At 36.0% G+C, this 24,925-nt stretch overlaps 1 protein-coding gene across 2 annotated transcripts in view; it reads left to right on the forward strand.

The window, feature by feature from the left end:
* The window catches only part of PAX3 (paired box 3), a 59,235-nt gene that overhangs the window by 3,300 nt on the left and 31,010 nt on the right, over nucleotides 1-24,925 (forward strand). The window contains exons 3-4 of one of the 2 annotated variants that reach the window (XM_063442457.1): nucleotides 2,067-2,196; nucleotides 3,435-3,569. In XM_063442457.1, the coding sequence (XP_063298527.1) occupies nucleotides 2,067-2,196; nucleotides 3,435-3,569 (265 nt within the window). The remainder of the gene's footprint in view (nucleotides 1-2,066; nucleotides 2,197-3,434; nucleotides 3,570-24,925) is intronic. The other variant, XM_063442458.1, reaches the window with a different exon arrangement.

Below are 24,925 nucleotides of genomic sequence, written 5' to 3' on the forward strand. Positions count from 1 at the left end.
CATATATATATATATATATATAAAAAAAAGAAAAGACTGGATGGGCCAGTTGTATTTTCTATCTGTTGTGAGATCTATGTAGGTAATTGCTTTGTCAGTAAGCAGGCTCTGCCTATGGGCACTGATGAGGTGGGATCTACTTAATCACTGCCTATGGATATGGAACACTTGGCACATGCCTACTCACTGCATATAGATAATGAGCAGGTAAGACAAATTAGCACATAGTCACTGTCTATGGACTTTAAGCAGGTATTACATAAAAAAAAAATAGCACCTAGTCACTGGCAATAGACATTGAACAGGTATGACATAAATTAGCACCTAGTCACTGGCTAGGGACATTGAGCAGGTATGACATAAATTAGCACCTGGTCACTGTCTATGGACTTTGAGCAGGTATTAGATAAAGAAATTAGCACCTAGTTATTGGCTATGGACATTGAACAGGTATGACATAAATTAGCACCTAGTCACTGGCTATGGACATTGAGCAGGTGTGACATAAATAAATTAGCACCTAGTCACTGGCTATGGACATTGAGCAGGTATTAGATAAATAAATTAGCACCTAGTCACTGGCTATGGACATTGAGCAGGTATTAGATAAATAAATTAGCACCTAGTCACTGGCTATGGACATTGAGCAGGTATTAGATAAATAAATTAGCACCTAGTCACTGGCTATGGACATTGAGCAGGTATTAGATAAATAAATTAGCACCTAGTCACTGGCTATGGACATTGAGCAGGTATTAGATAAATAAATAAGCACCTAGTCACTGGCTATGGACATTGAGCAGGTATTAGATAAATAAATTAGCACCTAGTCACTGGCTATGGACATTGAGCAGGTATTAGATAAATAAATAAGCACCTAGTCACTGGCTATGGACATTGAGCAGGTATTAGATAAATAAATTAGCACCTGGTCACTGGCCATGACATAACTAGTCACTGTCTCTGGACTCTGAGCAGGTGTGACTACCTGTGGATACTGAGCAGGTGTGACTTACCTAATCATTGGCTAAATAACCAATTGAAACTGGGTTTTCCTTCCAGTAGCTGTATGAATATACCAAGTCCTTATTGTGAGGATTATTAGGAATCCTCAGCTAAGATAAGGGTAATGAGACGATCCCAAGTAAATAAACAAACATTACCAGGGTCAGTTCCCCTTGACTTACCATCATTACGCGCAGCAAACTGAGTTTGACCTGACCCCAGCTAACACTCACCCTTTGCCTCAGCCCTGTCAGCAAATGGGTGAAAGATTGATCTTGCATTGTGACATATGCTTTTCCTGTAATTATATTTCCACTGTGCACATTTACTTTTCAAACGATTTAACGCGGTCTTACTGTATTATTGTACATTTAGACATAAATAACGTTATCCACAAGTTTTCCAGATTCGTATAAAAACATGTTTAGCAATGCTATAGAATGTTGTGTAATAGTCTTGTATATTATATATGCATTTTAATGTGGATATATATATATATATATGAACTCGTGTATTTATACAGCAATAATGTATTTGTAATTTACAGAATAAAAGTATCGCTGGTTAATGATACTAAGAAGGGAAAATGTGACGTTTTTTAATCATTCCATTTACTGGGCTATTTGGATCATTTGGATACAGGAACTCCAAGGCGAATTTACAGTAGCATTTTACAAGCAGTCCTGTACATTTAAACATAGCTCTCTCCTTTTTTTTCTTGTTTAGCAGTTTTTGTTTTTTTTCAAAGTTCATTCCAAGCACAAAATTACTTTTCTACTTGTGGCATTTTATGTAACTCGATCTCAGAACCTTCAAAGCCTCTAAATTCACAGAAAAACTGCAACCAAAAAAAAAAAAAAAAAAAGGATGGAAAGAGATTTTTTTATTTAAAATAATTGCCTAAGGACTGACTTTTTCCATTTCCCACTTTGTTAAATGTATATGCATTTCTGTTACTCGTATCTATAATATACACACAGCTGGTGTGATTGATCTGTGTGCTTTACTTAATAAACTCCAAAATAGGATATTAATTTTTTTTTTTTATTTTCCTCTTAAAGCAGGTGACTACACCAGATGTGGAAAAAAAGATTGAAGAATATAAAAGAGATAACCCGGGTATGTTCAGCTGGGAAATTCGAGATAAATTACTTAAGGACGGAGTATGTGATCGAAATACCGTTCCTTCAGGTACTACACCCATTAATATTTATAATAAAGCCTATCCATCTCTATTAAAGCGGGCAAATCACTTAGGCAATAAAAAAATATTGATTGCTGCTCTGTGGAGACACTGGACTCCTCTGGAGCCATCTAAAACAATGAAATATTAATCAGAGTCTGCATTATTCCATGGGCGATCATAAAATGCAGTTAATTGCCTCGCTGCTTAATGTGGACACAGCAAAAAAATAAAATAAAAAAAATAAATAAATAAAAAAACTTTAAAATGCTTTTATAACCATGGAGCAAATTTAAACCAATTAATAAGACTGAACGCTCAATTCATAGAAACAGAGTAATAAAATAAATATTTCATGCCTGAAGTTTATAAATGCCTTCCTGATTTATTTTTATTTTTAGAAAAATAAATTATATTACACAAAATATTCTTTACCAGGATAATTTTTTTTTTATAAAATCATATATTTATTTAAAAGCAAACTTTATATTTCTACGTACAAAATTAATTAATGAATCAATGTAAAAAAAACAAAAAAAAACAACAACTTGTATTTTATATTTTTAAACTAATTAATAAAAAGGACATATGCACGAAATGTGAAGAGAAGTTTTAATATAGTTATAATTTTAAATTCTCTATTTTATTTGTGTAGCTGATTCGGAATGGATAGATGCATAAATAGACATAATGGAAAAAAAGACCGAATTATAAATATCCCCGTTATAACTAAAAAAATTTTTTATAAATAAATAATAATTTGTAAGAAAATAAAAAAAATAAAAAAAGACGTTTACAAATTAATGGGTTGTTCGCTTTGGACTGTATTCACTAAACAGCGAAATGTTCTGAATGGACTGACGATAACAAATATAGACTGAAACAGTTGGTGACAAGATATCTCTGATTCTAGAAAAGTTTGGACATAATTTCTAACTTTGTCCTTTAATTTTTCAAATCAGCTCTCTCGAATTCTAGTGAACTTAAAACCAAACTGAAAAATGTAGGCTAATCTAGCCAAGCTGTATCTCTAGATGATTGTTTTCCCAAATCAGCACCTTTTTTTCTTTAAAATAATTCGATTTTCAGTTCACCAAAATTCGCTGTGGACTTGTGAATAAGCCACGACTGAACTCAAATTTATTAACATTCTAAACCTGGCAACAATTAAGAAACGACATTTATCCTCTCTGAGCTTTGAATCCAGGGGACATGTATCTAACCAGACATTGTCACCTAATTCTAGTGAGCTCTATAAGTCGAATTTTGAGGAGCAAATTTGGAAAAGGGGAAGATGAAGATGTAGAAATGGAAAGAAAGGAGCAGGAGGAACACGAAAAGAGGACAAAACACAGCATTGATGGCATCCTAAGAGAGAGAGGTACAGTGCACCCACCCTGTTATATGTAGTAGTAATATCATAATTTAACAGAATAATAGCCCTGCTTATATAGAATCGCCAATTATATATATATATATATAGTACAATGTTTCAATAGCAGCTAATTAATGGGCAACTCTTACACATTATATGATCATTTATTGCAATCAATGGATGTGTGCATTGTCATTTTATTGTGTGTCTAAATTTGGGATACTTCTAAGATTGCTTATGGAATGTAAGATATTGCATGTATTCACAGGGCTTTCCTGGTGTATATTTTTAATTGTATATGTATATTAAAGAAACCTGTTGCTGTTCTGGTTTTTGGATGGAATAGGGGAGAAAGAGGAAATAGGGTTAAAAATATTAGAAACGGTAAACTCCCAACCCCCCCCCCCCCCCCCCCCGAATTTTTTTTTCTTTTAAACATTAAAAAAGTAACCTCCAACAATATATATATATATAAAAATCATAAAAGCAAACCAGAGGCAATACAAAGAGATAGAAAATGAAGCCTAGACTGTGTTTCCATTCTAGATACAATGCTCTAATTCCTAAGGTGTTTATGGCTGCAATTGGTGGTAAATGTGTAACTAAGGTGTCAGATCAATAATTGACACATATTAGCAGAGATCAAAGAGGCTCTATTTCTTCGTTTACCTCTTTAGGGACCTGTGTATTGTAATTCAGCCCTGCTATTGATTGCTGGAGTAGATAGTGGTCTGTGAGGGGTGAGGAGGGGGGGGGGGGGGGGGGGGGGGGGCGAGGAAGGGGGGAAGCTGGAGGGGGCAGAAATTGAGGGGGAGAAAAAAAAAAAGAAAGAAAGAAACTTTGCAGAGTCTAAAAGATTAGTTTTAGACATCAATGGGAAACCTCGGGAGATCCCAGTTTAGTTTAGTCAAGGACTGGAGGAAACACTCAAACTCACCGATTTCCTCTAAAAGTGATATTAAATATATCTCAAACGATGATCTGACCCCCTCTTAACCTGCCCAATGCCTGCGATCATTTTGTACATTAAAGCAAAAAATCTTCAGATGGCAGATTAAATGACTTCACATTAACCCCTTCGGTGCTCTCCAGTGTTCCTGCAGCACTGAAGGGGTGTATATTGAAATGATATACTTCCTTGAAAATATACAAACTTATTTCAGCTGTTTTGGGAGCTTTGATAATAATTCAATTCCAACAGAAACATTTGTCCTACAGTAAATTAGAAACAGAAGTCTTGTATTTCCCATTGAGCTCTCACAGTGACTAAGTACTATGTAAGGGAATTAAGAGTACTAAAGGGGAAATGTGGCATATAGCCTGGGATCCCCAATAATAAACAAGGTTTAATTAAGCAAATTAATTAATTAGCAGCCAGTGTCCTGAGCACATTCTAGACTCCTGTATTTTTTTGAAGCTTACACAATGTGAAACTTACTGTGTGCCTGTCTGTGTATGTGTCTTTATGGAAGGGTATTGTGTGAATATACATTTTGAAGATGAAAGTGTATACTAAAAAAAAAAATCGTAAAGAAGATATTTTGACATTGTTTATTTTTTTACATTTGTTTTATAGTTAGCATGTTTATTTTATTTTGTGTTTTTTTTTAAATTCACCTTATTGTTTTAAATCATGGAAACATTGTATAAACAAAAAAAAAACACAGAAAGAAAGGAGAGATCTGAGAAAGTGGAGAGAGAGAGAGAGAGAGGGGATTGGAAAGAGAGAGCGATAGGAAAACAAACAAACTATTGTTTGGTTAATTAAATGAGCTTGCTGAAGAGTTAGCTTGTTTCCCAGATAGTAATGTGATGGGCAGCAGATGTGGGCTCACCTTATCCTACAGACAGTGTTGTGTTCTGTGGGTTGAGACTTTGTGCTGGGGTCTCTGGGTATTTAGTGAGTGCTTTGGGACATGTTGCTGGGTCTCCCTATAGGCACCGGAGGGGACAGAAAGCACCAAATCGAGCTGGTCAAACATTTGTACAACTTTTCCATTGATGACAAAAGAGCCTCTCCACACACAATCTACACTTGGAGATGAACTTGTGGAACAAAGGGAGGAGAGTCCATTGAAACTCACACTTTAGCTCTGCCCAGACAAAGCTTCAGCTAGAAGCAGCCTGGTGGGGACAAAGAAAGGCCTGCCTTTTTTTTTTTATATAATTCCTGGAGAAAAGAGTGTGAAAGCAACTCACAAAGGCCCCAGAAAAGACATTATGGGCTTGCAATAAGGGATGAATAATTCAATAGGCACTGCTACTGAGAGTTTTATGGACTCTTCAGTGAGGAGAGAAAGGGACATTTTCACCTACAAAATGTGAGAAGACCTCTATGGCTCTTAACCCTTGGCATGCTGGAGGAGAGGTGGATTTTACATTTCTGGTTCTTATTCAAAATTATAGTCTGATTGGTTTAACACTAAGGTTCCCACTACAAATAGACACTTCTCCATATCTGGAAAGGGATATAGGGATACATAGGGATGTAGGGATATATATGCATACAAATTAATATATCATTTGTTTTAATTTCCCCCTATCATTAATAAAATCCACTCAGTAAAACTATCCCTTAGAGTTTCATCATTAAAAATCGAGCTGTGACGAGTTATAAACCGACTTAGAAAACCTTATTTTTATACGATTTGTCAGCCCACGGTTTTTAAAAAAAAAAAAAATTATTCACCCCCTCATCTCACTGTTTAGTGAATAAGCCCCTTCTAGTTTCTTTTTCACCAAGTTGCACTTCGTATTTGTTTTGTCCCTGGGGAAATTACATTTAGTTTCTGTTTCTGTCTTTTTCTGTTAATACAATTATGATTTAAGGTAACCAAATGGCATCACTACTTGCAAAAAAACCGGGGTTTCTTGATAATTAGGGAGAGTACTTTGCATTGTATGCATATTTACAATTATTTATAAGGAAGTCACTGACCTTACAGGGAATCTATGTACATCATAAAAAAATTGGTAAAGTGCACAAACCTGTTAACATATGGTGAGTTAATATGCTGAGCTATATTGCATTAGAAAATTAAATAAAAAATAAATAAAAAAAAGATTTTGATTTAAAACATTTAATTACTAAAACAGACTGAAAAAACAGACAGACAGACAGATAAAAAATACATCAATATATTTAATCAATATGTAATATATTATCATTAATATTATTGCTATTATTATTACATTGTACTTGTATATAAACACAAATACAATCATACAGCATATACACATAGCACACAGCATGGGTACACATACATATACACACTCACAGCATCTGAACTCAAATAGCTGGCTTAAGAACAAATGAATATTATTGAGAGGCAGAGAAATACAGTTTGAACGTCTTGTCTCTGTTTTTGATTTTAATCCCAACTGCAGAGAAATCTTTCTAAAGTCTACATAATAAATGCCACCAGCTTGGCTGGAAAAAGCTTTAAATGTTTTAATTCTCTTGATTTTATTTTTTCTACCAAAGTATAAAGTTAACTCTTGTAGTTCTGTTGATTCCAGCAACAATCCCCAAATTAACCCCTCAGCCCTCTCCAGTACACAGAGCAGTGACTAGTGGCTGTGTAAGGGGGGCAGGGGGCTTAGATTTATTGCTAGAAGAATTTCTGGAAGGAATCAGAGAATGAAGGATAAAGTATTGCATGATATATTTACTGGTTACATTGTGAACATCAGCTTAGCTATCACTTAATACAAATCTACGGCCTCCTAGTGAGTGACTATAAGTACATTATATCCTGCCATTTATTATAACGTCACCGATTTGCCATATTACAGTTTGTGATGGAGATGGTAATAATAGATCAGGATCAGGATAATAGCTAATATATATATTTTATAGATCAGCTTCTTAAATTACACTATATTGTCCCAATAGTGACGAATATACTATATTGTCCCAATAGATTTCTGTCCTGTTTAAAAAATAGTGAATTGTATTGACATGCAAAATAATATACAAAATGTAAGATAAAATAACAGGTTATAAATAAATCTCCAATTTCTAGTGTGGATCCACCAAATAAGGAGTTTAAACCAGCTGGTTACATTTAAACGTTTTGCAATTCAATCGTCAATCAACCATAGTTCACTGTTTAGTAAATACACCCCAAGACAAATACATTTACAGCTCTTTGGGAAAGGCTATGATTAATATGCTGTGTCTTCAAAAAACTAACAATCAAATTATTTTATCTGATCTATCTATCTATCTATCTATCTATCTATCTATCTATCTATCTATCTATCGGTCTGTCTGTCTATCTGTCTGTCTGTCTGTCTGTCTATCTATCTATCTATCTATATATCCTATACAGTTAATAAGTGTAATCTATTGTACAAAGCTAATTTCATAACGTCCTCCTTTGATTAACCCTTTCGGTGGCAGAACAGCAATGTTTAATATTTAATCCATTTTATTGTAAACTAAAACCCACAGCGATTTAGACAACAAAAAGGCAAATAAGAACAGGGAACGGATCAAGTTTGTTCCTATTCTGTAAAGTTACAATGTACCCTGTGCAAGGATTCCCACTATCTGCCCAGTGACTGCCTCTGGGGAAATAGAACAAAATGCTGGATTATCCCAGCCAGGGGAGCCCTAGGCTTTAGTTTGAAGTCATTTACTATAGACTCCAATCATACGTTTACACTAGAACCCGTCTTTGCTATAGAGAGGCGATAATTAAACGAGTAATCCTCTTGTAAAATGGCTTTTTCTTTAATTATACCCCAGGTTATAGTTTTATTTGTAATTTCGGTTTGCAATAATGTATCCCTGATAGATTTGTAGAGGATTGTATATTTCTATTCGACCATCCAATAGGATCTGTGAGACCGTTGTATATTGTTTCCATGTTGACAGTATATTTCATTTGTATACTTATTGCATGATTGGTATCTGTAAATATATTTACACCATACATAATAACACCGTGTAAAATGACTTGCATTCTAACCACTACACAGAGCTCCCATGCATTGCTCAGGACTCATATAAAACTCTACACTGCAGGGTTGTATTGAATTAATCACTGCCCCGCAGGATGGATCTTTTAGAAGTGTCCCTAATTAAAGGGCCACTACAGGTCACTCTTACCATAAGGAAACTGATTTCCCATACAGTAACTGGGAAGACCTGTTTTCTCTATGTGTCTGCTTTGAACATGAATTGGGTCCTGTAAATATTTCTGTAGCTGCTCAGTATGACATTTATAGCTCCTCTGAGTGTATTATAGGCCTGCCATGTGAATGGCCCTCTCTGTTTCCCCCATGCAGAGTGGAACTGGCCCCCAGGCGGCGTCACAATGCATTTGGCCCTGGTCAGGCGCTCTGCCCCAATAGGCTCTGTGCAAACTCTCCCCAATCTCAGAGTTCTTGTAGGCAGATTAAACTGGCTCCTTTCTTCCTCACTTACTTTCATCTTCTACTATACCCGCCTTCTCTAGCCTCAGGCAAACATTCGTGAAATTTCAGCAACCTCCCCTTATTCTTTTAATTTTATTTAACCCTTTTACAGCCACTAAACTCACTGTGATTGCACAATGTGGACAAGATGTATTTTCCTAGACTGGCATTGGCTGCCGGTTTAATAAGTGTCAGGCCTGTAAAGTGTGTACAATTCAGATTACTATGGGTTCAGGTAAACTAAAAGTCTAAAAAAACAATCTGTGAGTGATCTAAAAGGTATGTAATGTGTAGCAGCAGGTTTACAGTGCAACTGAGTGTGATGAGATTTATAGTCCACTATTTTCCAGATTGCTTTAGCGTACATCATTGTTGGAGTGATTTAACAGGCAGCCAGGAGTTGGAGTGGTTTTGGACTAAGGAGCAATTGTTGGATGCCACTATCTGGGGGTTTTGTAGTAGTGTATGTATAAAGTTGTAGAAATTATAAATTATTTTTAAACTGTGTTGTTTTACAATCCTGGCACTAATTTCAATGTTAAAAAGAATACATGAGTGAGGAGTTATTGATAAAAAAAATAAATAATTCTGGGCCAACGTTCTAAACATGGAGCAATAACCATGGAAACCAATGTTATGTTCCACCTTTAGAACGTTGCCCCTGATTCGCTTTTTATATATACTCCCCTGCCCTGTGCGATTAATTTACTGTATTAGTTTGAAGAAAATGGGGAAATGCCAGCACAGCCCTGATCCTATCGTGTCTGGCTGAGAATAATGGTGGCGAGAGTACATAGCAGCTGTGAACATATACTCAGTTCTTATTCCTGTATATTACATTGTTCGATAAGTATTGGGAATAAAAAGAATAGACGTCATCAGATTGGTGAATTAAATATAGTTTTTCTGTGAACAAAAGCCACCAGTGATCAGTCCTGCGGTGTCCTTAGTGGGGAGATTTTTGTCTGGTGTGGTCATAGGATGGGGACACGCGACTACCAGCCCAGAGCTTAAATATTTACATCCATCCTGACAATCAGACACTTGTTCCCTGCTCTGAGAGGTGCCGATGAGTTTTGTCAGGGCAGATGGTTATCACGATATTGATGACGACAGTGAGGAGCTCACCAACACCCTGCGGGATAGCAATATGTGATTTTAGGTGCAATTTGTTCCCAATGAAATGATCAATTCGTTATTAAATCATCCAAAAATAATACTAACGTTTTATTTTAGTTATTTATAATAATAATAATAATAATATTTAATAAAAATATTTAATAAAAGTTATATAAATAAACATTTTAAAATTAATGAAAAATAAAATGTACTTATTAGTATTACAACTGCACCAACATGTTTTAATATATCTTATTGATATCAATTATTTTTTTTATTTATTATTTATTCAAACTATAATTATTAAAAAAATAAAATAAACCTGATGATTTTTTTACTGGCAAGCCATTATGTTGTTAGCATACACATTCTCCAATTGATTAACGAATTAACACCAATACATTTACAGTGTCTGTGTCTGAGAGAATTTATAGCATGGTCATAGTCAGTATGCTATATTTACCCCTTGAGGGATTACATGATAAACTGGAAGTGTAAACCAATATCTAAATGAATTACTCCACAAAACATTTTTACACTCAGCACATCATAATATAGTGTAACCAAAGTTATAGTGCCAAGTCTTAATTATTTTATATATTTGTAAAAATATTTTTCTCATACTAACTGCATGCAGTATTAATATACATTTCAATCATTATAATATTTATCGATAAAGTAAAATATTAACAGAAGCAGAAGTACTCTACCTAGGTTATTTTGACTCTAAAAAACAATGACAAGCAAGAATGAAAGAAGTGTAGAACTCGATAGACCCATTGTACAGTGCTACAGAATCTGATGGCGCTATATGAATAAAATAATAATAATAATAATAATAATAGGCATGCGTTATATGATGTGTAAAATGTCACAGTACATGTAGTTTACAGAAAAAAAATAATCTAAATCAATTCCTAAACACAGGTGATACTAATGAATTATAAATAAATCCTTTGCTTGTTATAATTGATTATTGACAGTTTATTGAACATCCCAATAAGCTCATTAAATGTGCGTCGATTCTAATCACCCCCCATAGGGAAAGATAATTGACTGCAGATGACCCAACACAAACTATAGAACAAGCTGGCATGATTTCACACGGCTCCCAATTCCTTAAATGAGCATCATTATTCCACCATTTGTATCCATTTATGTGTTATAGAGGTGCTAACAATGCTGGAAAGAATGTTGGTATCTGCAGAGTTAATTATGGTAGTCACCATTCTACTAAACAGAAATACAGGACAGTGCTTAATATTTTCAGAAGATACTATAATTATTCAGTCACTTATAACCCCCAACTTATCAGCTGCCCAATACTCAATGTGGTATGAATTTGTTTTCACCCTTCTTGTTTAAGTACCTATACCCATGCATGGCACTGCCCACTTCCCCCCTTCCTTTGCCTGTCAGTGCCAAGGCTCAGTGTGGCATGAACCCTTTCCTCCCTCCCTTGTGTTAGTGCCCAAGGCTCAGTGTGACATGAAACCTTTCCTCCCTCCCTTGTGTCAGTGCCCAAGGCTCAGTGTGGCATGACCCCCCCCCCTCCTTTGCCTGTCAGTGCCCAAGGATCAGTGTGGCATGAACCCTTTCCTCCCTCCCTTGTGTTAGTGCCCCAGGCTCAGTGTGACATGAAACCTTTCCTCCCTCCCTTGTGTCAGTGCCCAAGGCTCAGTGTGGCATGACCCCCCCCCCCCCTCCTTTGCCTGTCAGTGCCCAAGGCTCAGTGTGGCATGAACCCTTTCCTCCCTCCCTTGTGTTAGTGCCCCAGGCTCAGTGTGACATGAAACCTTTCCTCCCTCCCTTGTGTTAGTGCCCAAGGCTCAGTGTGACATGAAACCTTTCCTCCCTCCCTTGTGTTAGTGCCCAAGGCTCAGTGTGACATGAAACCTTTTCTCCCTCCCTTGTGTAAGTGCCCAAGGATCAGTGTGGCATGAACCATTTCTTCCCTCCCTTTGCCTGTAGGTGTCTAAGGTTCAGTGTGGCAGTAACTCCTCCCTCACCTCCCCATCCACCCACCAGGTCTGGGACATGGAGCTACAATGTTTTCTCTGCTTCATTTAAGAACCAATGGAGTGAATAAGTGGGTAATAAAGCCTAGACTTCTGGCTCTGTCTACCTGTCATTTAGCACATCTGATTAAGTAGCCAAAACACACAGTATATGCACTGATGGTAGTCTACATACACTGGGAGTTACAGGCTGCATGATGTGTATGTTAATGTGGGACTAGAGGACAGTTTCTCAAATTAAGGAAAACAGCAATTTTCTCCAGTCCATCTCAATAACAATATTTCCAACAGTAATAACCTCTAATATCATTTCACCTAACATGCATCAGTAATGTTAATATATTATATATAATATTATAGTATATAATATTTCAGCCTAATAACAATAGGTAAATCAACAACAATCCATAATATAAGCCCTGCTTTCAATTCAGTGCAATTCTGCTACATTCTAAATATGACAATTCTCTAAATTCCAGCCAATGTTTGTACATTCAGCACATTTCCCATTTAAATGAATAAAAACCTCTGATTTTCAGCCTACCTGAACTTTTGACAGCAATTGTTCATGTAACCTACTGAAGGTAGGTTCATTCCATGGGAAAAGGAGTTCTGAAAATCTTATTGGCCAACATTAGTCATTGCTGGGCAATGCTGTGAACTCATTCTACCAGCAGGCAAAGAACATCATAGGATATCCATAGATTCCATCCATCCAGCAGACATGGGGTTAATCATGGGCTTGTACAGGGAAGATAACAGTAAAAAGGCAATTAAGTTGTTTTAATGGCTTATCTTAGGGATGCTTTACAGTTGTTTTACAACCAGGCATTAAAATGTGAAAGGGTTGTTTTAAATCTCCCTGGCCAAATATTGATTAAGTAGTTGTTTGTTGATGCTTTTGTCACCTCTGAAAAGGGTAGTAGCTTTACCTCTTGTGTTTCATCTGCTATTGTTATTGGTTCTTAATGAGATCAAAGAGAGACCGCTTCAATGTATCTGGCTTGGAAAATCCTATTTGACCACTAAACCCGATTGTTGACTCTTGACTCATTTTGGAACTCTCTATGACTAACGCCAAATTAATTATCCTCATATTTCTAATGTGCCACATGAACTATGGTTGCCCTATGTACATCAGAGGATTGTAAACTACATTCCCCTTGATTCTCCTGCACTGATATATTTGCTTAGGTCATAGGCTGGTGATAGCTGCTCCATCTTTTCAAATATATGATTTGGTTGAAACATGGCATCTACGTTACATTATAACAGATCGATTTGATGGTTGTTTTTATTAATTTCCTGAGACATATTTTCGCATTAGTCTATTTCTTGTAGAATCTTTCTTTAAGTTTGACTTTAAATTCAGTTTATGTATTAGATCACATTCAGATGGGTTCACTTAAATAAGTAAAAGTTGTGTCTATTTTCTATATTCTTGCTACTCGGCATTGTCATTTATAGCTGCTGTTATTTTATTATAACCTGTGCATTTTCCTGTCTTTGTTATCCATTGGATTAATAGCTAATTGGCTTAAACCACCAATCAGTAATTCATAATATAAAGAGGGAAACCTTGCAAAGGCTGCAGAGATCTGCACCTATTCCGAGCTGTTTTTAAAAATACCGCAACTAAAAAATGCATGTATGTTTTCATTGGGAGTAGATCTACCAAATAGTAATTTTTATATATTTTGTATCTGGGCAGTGGAGTGTCCTTTTAATATCACTGGTTACTACTATTATTATGTATTATTTGGATCTGATTGAAAAATTCAGCCTACATACAATTGGAATAGGTCTCCAAAACTAGCTATTTTGGCCTATATATTGCTGTTCAGACTTCAATTTGCTACAATGCAGAGTTAAGTGAATAAACCTGTACTTTTTACAAAACTGATAGTGTAGACCACGGTTTTAGCCAAATAACAATTTCTCCAATTTGTCCCTCCAAGACAACTGCACAGGAACACAGGAAATGTGAAAGTGGCTAAAAATATTTAAAAAAATAAAAATAAAATATCTGCTAAATCTTGTCATTTATGAGAAAATATATTTCAACTCATATGTCTGACAAGTAATGTAAGCCGGAGGGGAACCACATTTAAAAGAACATAGGCTTCCTGTCTGCTGATGGTGCAATGCATGCTGGGATACTGTGTTAAAGTTAGCCATCCGATCTGTCTGCCATTATTGAAACTCCTCCTTTACAGTACAACAGGGGCTAGGGACAAGGAGGTATATTTTTTCCCCTAACTTTAGAGTGTTCTTGAATTGTAAGTTTGAGGGATTTTCTTTTTTATAAAACTAAGCTTTCTTTGAAAAGTAAACAAAGAAATACAACAATCAATTTAACAGTTTGGTATAGCTTGCATATATTGGTGTTATCTTATACTGCAACAATATATTGTACAGTGCTGCACACCGGATAGACACCACATACAAGTACTTTGTAATATGAGAAATTTAGACATGCTTCCTGAATGTGATTGCTGATTGACACCCATATTTTAAATTTTTGCCTGCACTAGTAAACTTTCTTATAATACACCAGTGAGGTTTATTCAATAAACAATACATTGTAGTGATTTGAAAACCAAAAGTCAAAATTTCTGTAAAAAGTGTTGATTTGGAAAACAATCTCCAAACCATCTGTATTCATAGTGTGGCAATTTTAGTCTTAAATTTGCAGCTCCGCTTTCCTGTGCACAAACTCGTTTTCCTGGCACTATAGGGTCATTAGGTTCCCATCCACCCTCAGGGACCCCCTCCCACTGGGCTGAAGGGATTAAAACCCCTTTAGCCACTTACCTTTCTCCAGTGCCAGGCTCCCTCTGCGCTGGGGAACTCTCCTCCCCCTGCCGACGTCAGATCCGAATGCGCATGAGCCATACACGCATTCAAACCTCCCATAGGAAAGCATTAATCAATGGTTTCCTATGGTCGTCCAGCGTCTTTTCACTGTGATTTTCACAGTGAGAGTCGTGGAAGCGCCTCTAGTGGCTGTCAGTGAGACAGCCACTAGAGGCTGGATTAGCCTTCAACTAGAGGGACCTGGCACCCAGACCACTTAATTGATCTGAAGTGGTCTGGGTGCCTATAGTGGTCCTCTAAGAAATTTATTTTCAAGCAGAGAACATTGTACCTCATACACACGCCATAAGTATTTGACATAACCCCCAAACCCAACTATATGACATTATCCGAGCGGAATAAAAGGGATTGTTTTTGTATTGTAAATTATGAAAAAAGCAGAAAAACTGTATGCTATAGCATATAGCAATCACTTTGTTATTAAATAGAAAAGATAATTTGAAGCATGACGTTGAAAGGATTGTGACACATAACATGTAATATGTGAGTCAGAATGATTCCAATGGATAATACTTATTTTAGATATAATCGTATTGAATCAGGGGTAAAGTTTAGTAACCCTGGTATGTGTGTGTGTTAAAAATCAGTAGTTTTTTTACCTGCACTTTTATATTATTAGACATTGGACAAAATAATAATCATAAGGGCAAAACGTTTGCTAAATTACTATCTGCTGATTTACAAAGTAAACTGTAGTAATTGAATGAATAGTCTTAATGATCTCTCAGGAATATGGATGTCATTCTCAATTAGTGCTAATGAGCTGTTATTGGAGGCCCTCTTCCTTTGGTAATAAAGTCTATAAGCCTGTTAGTACAGAAATAGTTTGTCTACTGGAAGGTGACTGCTACATTCCTTGCGCATACACACACGCACCCGCACACACACACGCATGCGCACACATACACAACACACACATCAACACCATTTATTCTTTGTAATACACACACCATGTATCCTCTGTATTTTACAAACACACACACACCTCTGTATCTGAGTTATTACAACGTCTTAAACTAAAATGTAATGCTCGTGTTTAAATACCATTATGTACTGATGAATGCACTTTTAGTAATAGCTGGCAAAAAACCCAAACAACAAACAAACAAAAAAAAAACTCAATCCAAATAGCCTCCGAAATGTAATTATCAATGAATAAGTAATTATTGGAAGTGACTGAGACTTTCCCTTTTTATTGTGAAATCATTGTCAGAAATATTTTACATGTTCATCACAAGATCAAAAAACGTTGCAGAACGGACAATTGATATTTTGCGTTGGTTTTAAAGGTTTTTATATATTTACTGTGTAAGAAGTTGAATATATCTTATAGCTGTTACAGTGTGGTTAGGGCCATTTGTTTTCCACTAGATCTTTTGTAAGGTCGATGGGACCCACCACATCGTAATGTTATTTAAACTGAGGATGGAATCAATCGTTTTGATAGTACAATTGCTTATTAATGTGTTGTATATTTAGGGAGATGTTTCAAGGCACCCTTGAGATATTAGGAAACAAAGAAATCAATATAAGCATCTACATAAGCCTCATAATTTTCATTGATCTTTATGTTTGTAACCTGTTCCTGTAATCGTCTTACATTATACATGTGTTTTTATGCGAGTGTAATGATTCATTTTCACAACAGTTTATGTATTCTTTAGAGAGCTCAAAATCCACTGTATCAGTTTCAATCAGAATAACAAATTAAATCTTGTGATACCAGTCTTTGGAAGGGTATTCACTGAACTCATAATTTACAGCCATATTGAAAAATTCAAATAGGTAAACCCAACTGGATTAAAACAAATATCAGTTAATTACTGGCTGCAATTTGCTTAACAATTTGAATATTGTTTCTGACTTTGCAAATTGAATTAGATTGTATACATATTGAATGAAAATAAAGTATAATTGCTATAAACATTGCACCTGACTACATGCAGAGATTTTGAAACATTTATTTAGTGATTGTGCGTAGAGGTGGGGAATTTGTTCATGTAGTAGATATGTCAATAATATTAGATTAGCATAATATATATTTGTGTTAGGTGCTCATGATAGTACAGAGCGAAATACCATAATTACATGTAGGATAATAAAAAGGGCTAGTCGGTTGTGGTGTGCCGGAACCGACGATGAGGTAGGCCTGAGAAAGAAGAGGGCCTACTCAGGAAAAAGATATAGAAAGGAAATAAATGTTAAAATGTGGTGTGGTGGGAGGGTCATTCAACGCTGACCTCGAACGGTAAGGAGCAAGGTAAGGGGTGTGCCTTAAGTAGGCTAAGGGTGGATACCAAGCACCTCCCACAAATCCAGGCCAAATTGCCTTAATACTTGTGTTAGGTGCTCATGATAGTACAGAGTGAAATACCATAATTAAATGTAGGATAATAAAAAGGGCAAGTCGGTTGTGGTGTGCCAGAAAAAGAGAATTGCATGGTAAATAAGTTGATTGCAAACCTGGCTTGTATTCACTATTGTGTTTTGTGAGATTAGTTTAAAGAGGAAAATAAGCCACGACCAAATCAGTGGTGTTTTTTTAGGAAGCTGATTTTCTGGCTTGACTCTCTCTTCTTCTTTAATGGAGTGTTTCAAAACGAATAATGGTGGCACCATGTATTTAAAGGGCACTAGCACAATTTGGGCAGAATGCTTGCGTGAGTGCAAAAATGTGTTTGGGAACATGTGCTTGGGAGTGTATCATCTCACATTTTTAATTAGAGGAAAGTCTTCTGACACCAGTGCCTGTTCCAGGACCAATCACACTGTAGGGTGGAGCTAGAGCTTTATTCAGTCAAAATGCGTCAGGCAACGTTTTGACAATCTATGTGTGTTTGTCAGGGATACATTTGGAATGTGCTTCTAAGACAATAGATGGCAGATCAGACAGGATGAGTTAAGCCTTGAACATAAAATCAATATAGGGACTTCAACAATTTGTGCCAAAAAAATCTTCTGTTGAGACTTTATTCAGGGACAGAAATCTTTGACTTTATACCAATGTATACTTGGGAGCATTTGCCAATCCGATTAAGAAAGTAAAGGATAAAAACAAAAAAACAATGCAATATTTAAAAAAGTAATATACATACACCCCCCTTCCCCCCTCCCCTAAACCCCCCCCCAAAAAAAAAAAAAAAACACATACCAGTATAGACTACACAATATATTCACATATTTGAGTTCAGTTTCCAGAAAATGTAAAATTAAAGCATTCAGAGCTATTATTGATGTTTATGTCAGTGTACATGCTGGCCCATCTATTGCATGAGGTATTGTAAGGCAATGCAGACTTCCAGCCCCCTTTACCGAAATGAAATGGTTGCAGAAGAAAGAATTTGCTGGATTCAAACATACCACATCCACAATTAAATCCCTACACCCTGATTAAAAGAAAGATGTTGCTATTAACTTGCTCTGTTTGTGCAGTTTAAAGAGAATGTAGGAAAATTAGTCCTGACATAAACCATTCATTGTGACTCAAGAGGAAAATGAGAACAAAAAATCTGTTTAATTGGACTTTATGATATATGTTTAAGTATGTTACCCTAGGAACAAGCTGTGCTGAGAGATGGGGTCTGGTTATGGAGTAACTTCTCTGTTCTAATTACTTTCAAAAAGAATTGCAGAGGGGACACGAATAATAGTTTAAATAGTTAGACATAGCAAAGTAAAATACTGAAAATGTACATAATATATACATTATGGTTTGACTGGCGAGCAGATTTTTTGTTAAACATTGTATTAACTATCCATCTTTATATATATATATATATACACACACACACACACACACACACACACACACACACTATCTAAAAAGATTAGCAATACAATAATGAATGTAACGCACTTGTTTTCTTTATCAAGACTAAATAGTCAGACATTGATAAAAGGGTATGTTCTAAAAACCTATTTATGTTTATTTGTTGAAAAAGAAGGAGACCTGGAAGGTTTTCAGCTATTTGTTACTATAATTACGAAGGTCACAAAGCCTGCCCCTAGTGGAGTGGGCTTGTACCCCTTGTTGTGTTACAGTTTACTAGCAGGACACACTATAATATTCTATGTTTTTGCAATGTCTGTTGCACTGCAAATGATATGTTATGCAAATAGTACGATCTTCATATCATGGGTAATGTTAAGAAGAGGACCTGTGTTGATGTCATGAGTTGTTGTTTAACCTAATTTGTGTAGGACAGGGGCAGGCAACCTTTGGCACTCCTAATGTTGTGGACTACATCTCCCATAATGCTACTACAACAATAGTGCTGGCAAAGCACTATGGTTGTAGTTCTCAGTGATTACTTTTCTAGCAACCTATTTCATTACTCCTACTTATACCCTTTGTGTCACTATACCCACTCACTCTAGCATGTAAGCCCTCAACCCCTCTTTTCCTGTGCGTCCATTTGTCTGGTTACAATTACGAGTCTGTTAGTCCACCCATTGTACAGCGCTACAGAATTTGCTGGCGCTATATAAATAATAAAATAATAATAATAATCCACAACATCTGGGGTGCCAAAGGTTGCCTACCCCCAGTGTAGGACCTGGTGTGAAGGATGTGGTCAGTTGCCTGATTACCATTAGTGCTCTGGATGTGCATTCATTTCAGCAATGCATTCTATGTTTAATGTTGGCTTACATTGTCAATGCAGATGTTTGTGGATTACATTCCCCATTATGGAGTACACAACAGTGTCAAGGTTAGCTAGCAAGGTATACAACAGTATAGCAAGGTTAGCCTGCCATAAGGCCCAGAACAGTTTCACTATTGTTAGTAAATACTAGCATATTCCATGACATTTTAGTTTACATTTGTCTTGGTACTAGCACTATAAATATCGGTGGAATTAATATGGTAAAGGGGATGACATTGACTCCGAACGATGACTTCACAAATAGTCTGTAGACCAGTGGATTTTTAATCCATAAATTTGCACATATGAGCGTCTTTGATTTTACGCATTTAATACAAGTTGTACAGTCAGAAATCAGAATATTGAGCATGAGGTTGCTATAGTATCTTGTCTGACAATTGGTCCAAGTTAAAAGCAAGTAACGTGAAGGTCTTATGTTTTATTAATGTTTGTTGTGATTTATGGTCCAGATGCGTGTGGCTGTATCTGGACTCAATAAAAGGGAAGCAATTGTTTAGGAAACAATTTGTTTCTTTAAATACAGATAATGATCAGTGGTAGTTATGTCCCCTCCAGCAGTGAAAAGATTTTCATGACACAAAATCCACCTACCTTTTTGGTAAGTAACTATTAGAAAGATGGCTTCGCTAAATTCTTTTTTTTTTTTTTTTTTTTTTTGTCTAGAGACATTTAATTTGCAGAAATACTTAGGCAGAAACAAGATAGTAGGAAGATCTGAAAATTAGAAACAGGGAAGAGGTCCCTCATAATGTTTGCACATGCAAGGCTTATACATACACAGCTTTGCTATAGTAAAGAATCCATGCGGACTTGTTGAATTTAGAACTATGTTATCCATCTTTTTATTGCTCACCTGTCATCCAGAAATGTTTCCATTAAATATTTCCTTGAATAAGCATATTTAATGGTGCCAACAACAGAGGTATATACACGGCTATCATCAGTCTAAAATATTTAATATTTCACCTGTATGTTTTCTAGAAGTTGACTGTAGGCCATAAACTTTGTTCATGATAAGTCCTGTTTTATAAGTTTAATATTAAGGTTGTGGGCTGGGTACTATTAGAAGGACACTAAAGACACCCATAGTGTCCCTGTCCCCCTTAGACTTGCAGTGTAAAACATTGCAGTTTTTAAAAAAACTAATTGAAGTAATAAGACAGCCTCTAGTGCCTGTCTACCAGACTGCCACTAAAGGCATTTCTTCAAGTTTACCGGACTCCTTGTCGCTTAAATGATGCTGGACGTCGTCACATTCTGCATGAGGACATCCAGCATCAGTAAAATCCCCAAACAAAAGCATTGAGGCAGAACTTTCCTATTGGGAGAGCCTAATGCGCTCGTATGCTTGCTATGCTCATGTGCATTAGGTTACCCCATCGGATGATGTAGGGGTGAAGGGGGAGGGGGGAGAGCAGACCCAGTGCAGAGGGAGATTGGCACTATGAGTAAATAAAGTCTGCAGGTTGGGGGTTGGTGGGTGCTTGGTAGATTGGGACCAGAGGGCACTATATAGTTAGAAATACAGATTTTTATTCTTAACACTATAGAATCCCTTTAATTATGTTACACTTTATGACCTTACACGTTTTCAGACAGGATCATAGATGGATAACATAGTTTTAGATCATATTTTTCAAAGCATAAGTTTGGATAACAGACTGCCCTCTATCTAGTAAGTAATGCACACACACATCCATATATACACACACCCTACTAATTCACAATTTGTTATAACTACTTTACATGGACAAAAAAAGTACAATTCATAAAGCACTTTCTAAACCTCATAGTGGATTTCGGAACAAGAAAAAAAAGCATCCACAGTTTTAACAAAACTATATTGTGCAAGAAGAGGAAACAATTTAATGATGCAAAACACCTATTGTTATATTTTGTAAACATTTAATATAAATTTTTATTACCATCGTGTAAACCTTCAAATAATTTTGTATCTTACTAACTACCGTCCTCTTAAACGTATGCATGATCGTACTTGATAAATCTTGCAGACTTATACACATGAATAGATCAGTCTTGGAAAGGGTAGGAGAAAAATAATATATTTTTGACACAGTTACAAAATGGCACACTGTTTGCTAGCTGTGAAATTGACTGTTGGTTCAACAGTAACCTTCCTAGTTTGTTGTTACATTCAACCTTTTGCAAACAGGAAGTAATCTGTATCACATGATCATCTTCCTGGTCACAAGGCACTTTAGATACATTGGTGATTAAAAAAGTTACAATTCGAAACCTCAAAACAGAATGGAACAGACAATATGATTAAATGTTTTGGCGTGAACGCTGGAAAATTAAGAAACACAGAATCTAAGAAAAGAGTGTCGGGGACAATAACAGTGGCAGCAGGGGGACTTGGTGACGACAGAGTACGGAGGACAGAGGAGAGAGGTGAGCATACGCTCACTGATTTGTACTTATTAAATAACAAAAGTCTGTTTCTTTATCATGTTATCATTTGCTTAATAAAAATTAGCTACAATAACAGCATCAGTTTAAAAACACTCTTAAAGTCTGGAGGATTTTCTTTCACAATGGACATGAATACTGTTCAGAAATACAAACACGCAAAGGATAACTTTAAGTCTGAAAGGGAAACCTGGAGTGGCTAATTGAATAAGCCTGGGTCCCCTTAATATGTCATGGTGAGTGCAGTGAACGTATCATAATTAGGCTTACAGAGAGCCATTCCAACAATCTGCTTCCATTCTCCTGAGCCATTGTCCGCATCTCGGCAAATAGCCAGAGGACAAAGGGGATTCAAGTGCTGACAAAACATGAAAGAGGGAAAAGATTTAGCTGCTTTTATCAAAGAAACTGAGAAGGACTCTGTTTGTGTAAATAACGCAGAGTAACTGGACGGCCTTGCATTTAGGCAATGCTGTTTTCATTACAATTAATTCTTGACATGCTGGAAGAGGTCCACAAAGATGAAGTTCTACCACAACTTTCATTTGCAAATTTAAAACAGTTGGCCAAATAAAAAGCTGTATCAAGAGGGCTTAACCCTCTTATCAGAAACTTGGCACTCCACTGCGATGGAGCTACTTCCACAGCATTGAGGGCTAAGAAGGACAGAAGATGACAAGTCCGAGGCTGCAGGTTCTAAGCCATCATTTGTGGTGGCTACGTGGTCATTCAAAACAAATATAATACACAATCATAATTTGACAGCTACTATAGAACTGGCGACACAAACAGACAGATGGGTGGAATGTAGAATCTGCTACAATGAAATTAGTGTACTTTGGGAATAATTGGCTAACCACTGATATAATGACACAGAAAGGAGGAGATGGTCTGGGAGTCAGCAGCGTTCCTTATTAATATTTAAACCAGATCTGTCACCTGAAATTTTCTTTATATAAGCCAGTTTAAAATAATTTTCCCAACATATTATTTACATTTTTAAAACCAGTAAACAAACAAAAATAAATCATCTAATGTGAGCATGTGACGTCAGCAACCAATCAGAACTTGACTTCAGTAGGTAAGCTGTTTAGCTCCAGAATTATGCTTTGTAGGAACAAGTAAATAGATGTTCTATCAGTTAATCTGTCAGTGTTGAATGCCAACAGTGCCGGCAGGAAGTTTATTTAATTTTAATTATAACACATTTTTAAAACCTTTGGACACAAGATATTGACAGTGCGGTATGATGGGGTAAATAAATCGTCTAATGGCTAAGTTATTTAAATTGCTCCAAGTATATTCTGCTATATAGATTTACAGATACAGTTACTTAACTAAATTCCCCTGGTTTTTAAAAGAGAAAAAAAAAAATGGAAATCATTTTCTGGTCATCTGAAGAACGCTACTGACACAATTAATGACAAAATGTACTTAAAGCGCTACTCCATCCAAAATACAGTGTTTTTATAAACCCCCAAAAATGTAATAGAAAAGGGTAAAACGTATGTTGTTCCTGCAGCCCATAGGCTTATGCACTATTTTTGTCCCAGAATATATCAAGGGAATGTACTTGTGACACGTAAGATTAAACCAATCCCAGAATTTCTAAAGTTGTCCAATGATGATGTCTTTTTTCTGCAATATTTACATGTGCAGTCACTGCTGTCTTGAGACTTGTTTCCAAAATCCTAATGGACTTGTAACAAAAATACCTATTGTTTATTGTTTGATACTATTCTCTTTACAATGCACAAAAATTCATGTGTGGGGATATTTAAAAGATGAGTTAAAATATAATATGCAGAAACACAGAAGCCTATACAATGTTATGTCTCCTGAATCCAAGATTGTGCTTGGACATTCGGGAAAACTGATCATCTACACACTCAAAACTTCAGTCCACAAAGGGGAAGGTTTCAGGCTGAGTAAGCTTTCATTCTATTCCAAACAGTCTATTGAGCCCTGGACGCTGTGCATTTTTATGACTGTTTAATGTAGTTCCTAAGTCAAATAATCATTATTGTGTTGAATAAAACATGTCTGTGTTTTTATAGCTGCTGCTCAGAGGGATTTCAAGATTAGTGCAACGCAGCTTTCTCTCTCCAAATGAGGTCAACAACGCACCAAAAAGTTGTTCATCTCGATTCTAAGTTTTTGCCACATTTTGCAGTATAACTATCCGACAATGTTTGAATGACGCCAGAAAAAAAAAACATTTATTTACTAGAGCTTGAAGTCAGATCAAACAGGCACAATGAGAAAGCACAACGTTTTATTCTGAATAGAGTCTTTTGCATCTGATAAAAGCCTATTCAGCTTGAAACGTTGTCTTTATTGTCCCTTCAAGCTCTGAAGTCCAACGAATCAATAGTTTCTGTAGCATTCTTTTAGCTGAGAACTTTTTTTGTAAGTAGGCACTGGGATTTTTTATTTTTTTTAAAATAAAATGTTATAGGAAATAATTTCTTATTGTTTATATTTTTTTTAATTTTCTTGGAATAAAAAAAAAGCATATTTTCAAAAATAATGAAAACATTACACCATTGCATTATGTTGAAATATGCTTGGAAATAGTTTCTCGAAACATTGCATATTTATAACTATAAGTGTCTGGGAAGCCATTCGCATTGATACTTCCATTTTCCGAGCTGTAGACTCCGGTGTTGAGCACAATAAGAAGGTGGTGGTGTAATAAAATAGGATTGCCCATGAAGAACCATCATTTATTACAAACAAAAAATATACAATAGACATGGCAGTACTTTATTATATCTCTGTCTGTAAGCACTTACATACAATTTCTATAATAATTAGGATATTTAAT

This window comes from Pelobates fuscus, chromosome 2 (genome assembly GCF_036172605.1).
Source record: "Pelobates fuscus isolate aPelFus1 chromosome 2, aPelFus1.pri, whole genome shotgun sequence".
Classification (NCBI taxonomy): domain Eukaryota; kingdom Metazoa; phylum Chordata; class Amphibia; order Anura; family Pelobatidae; genus Pelobates; species Pelobates fuscus.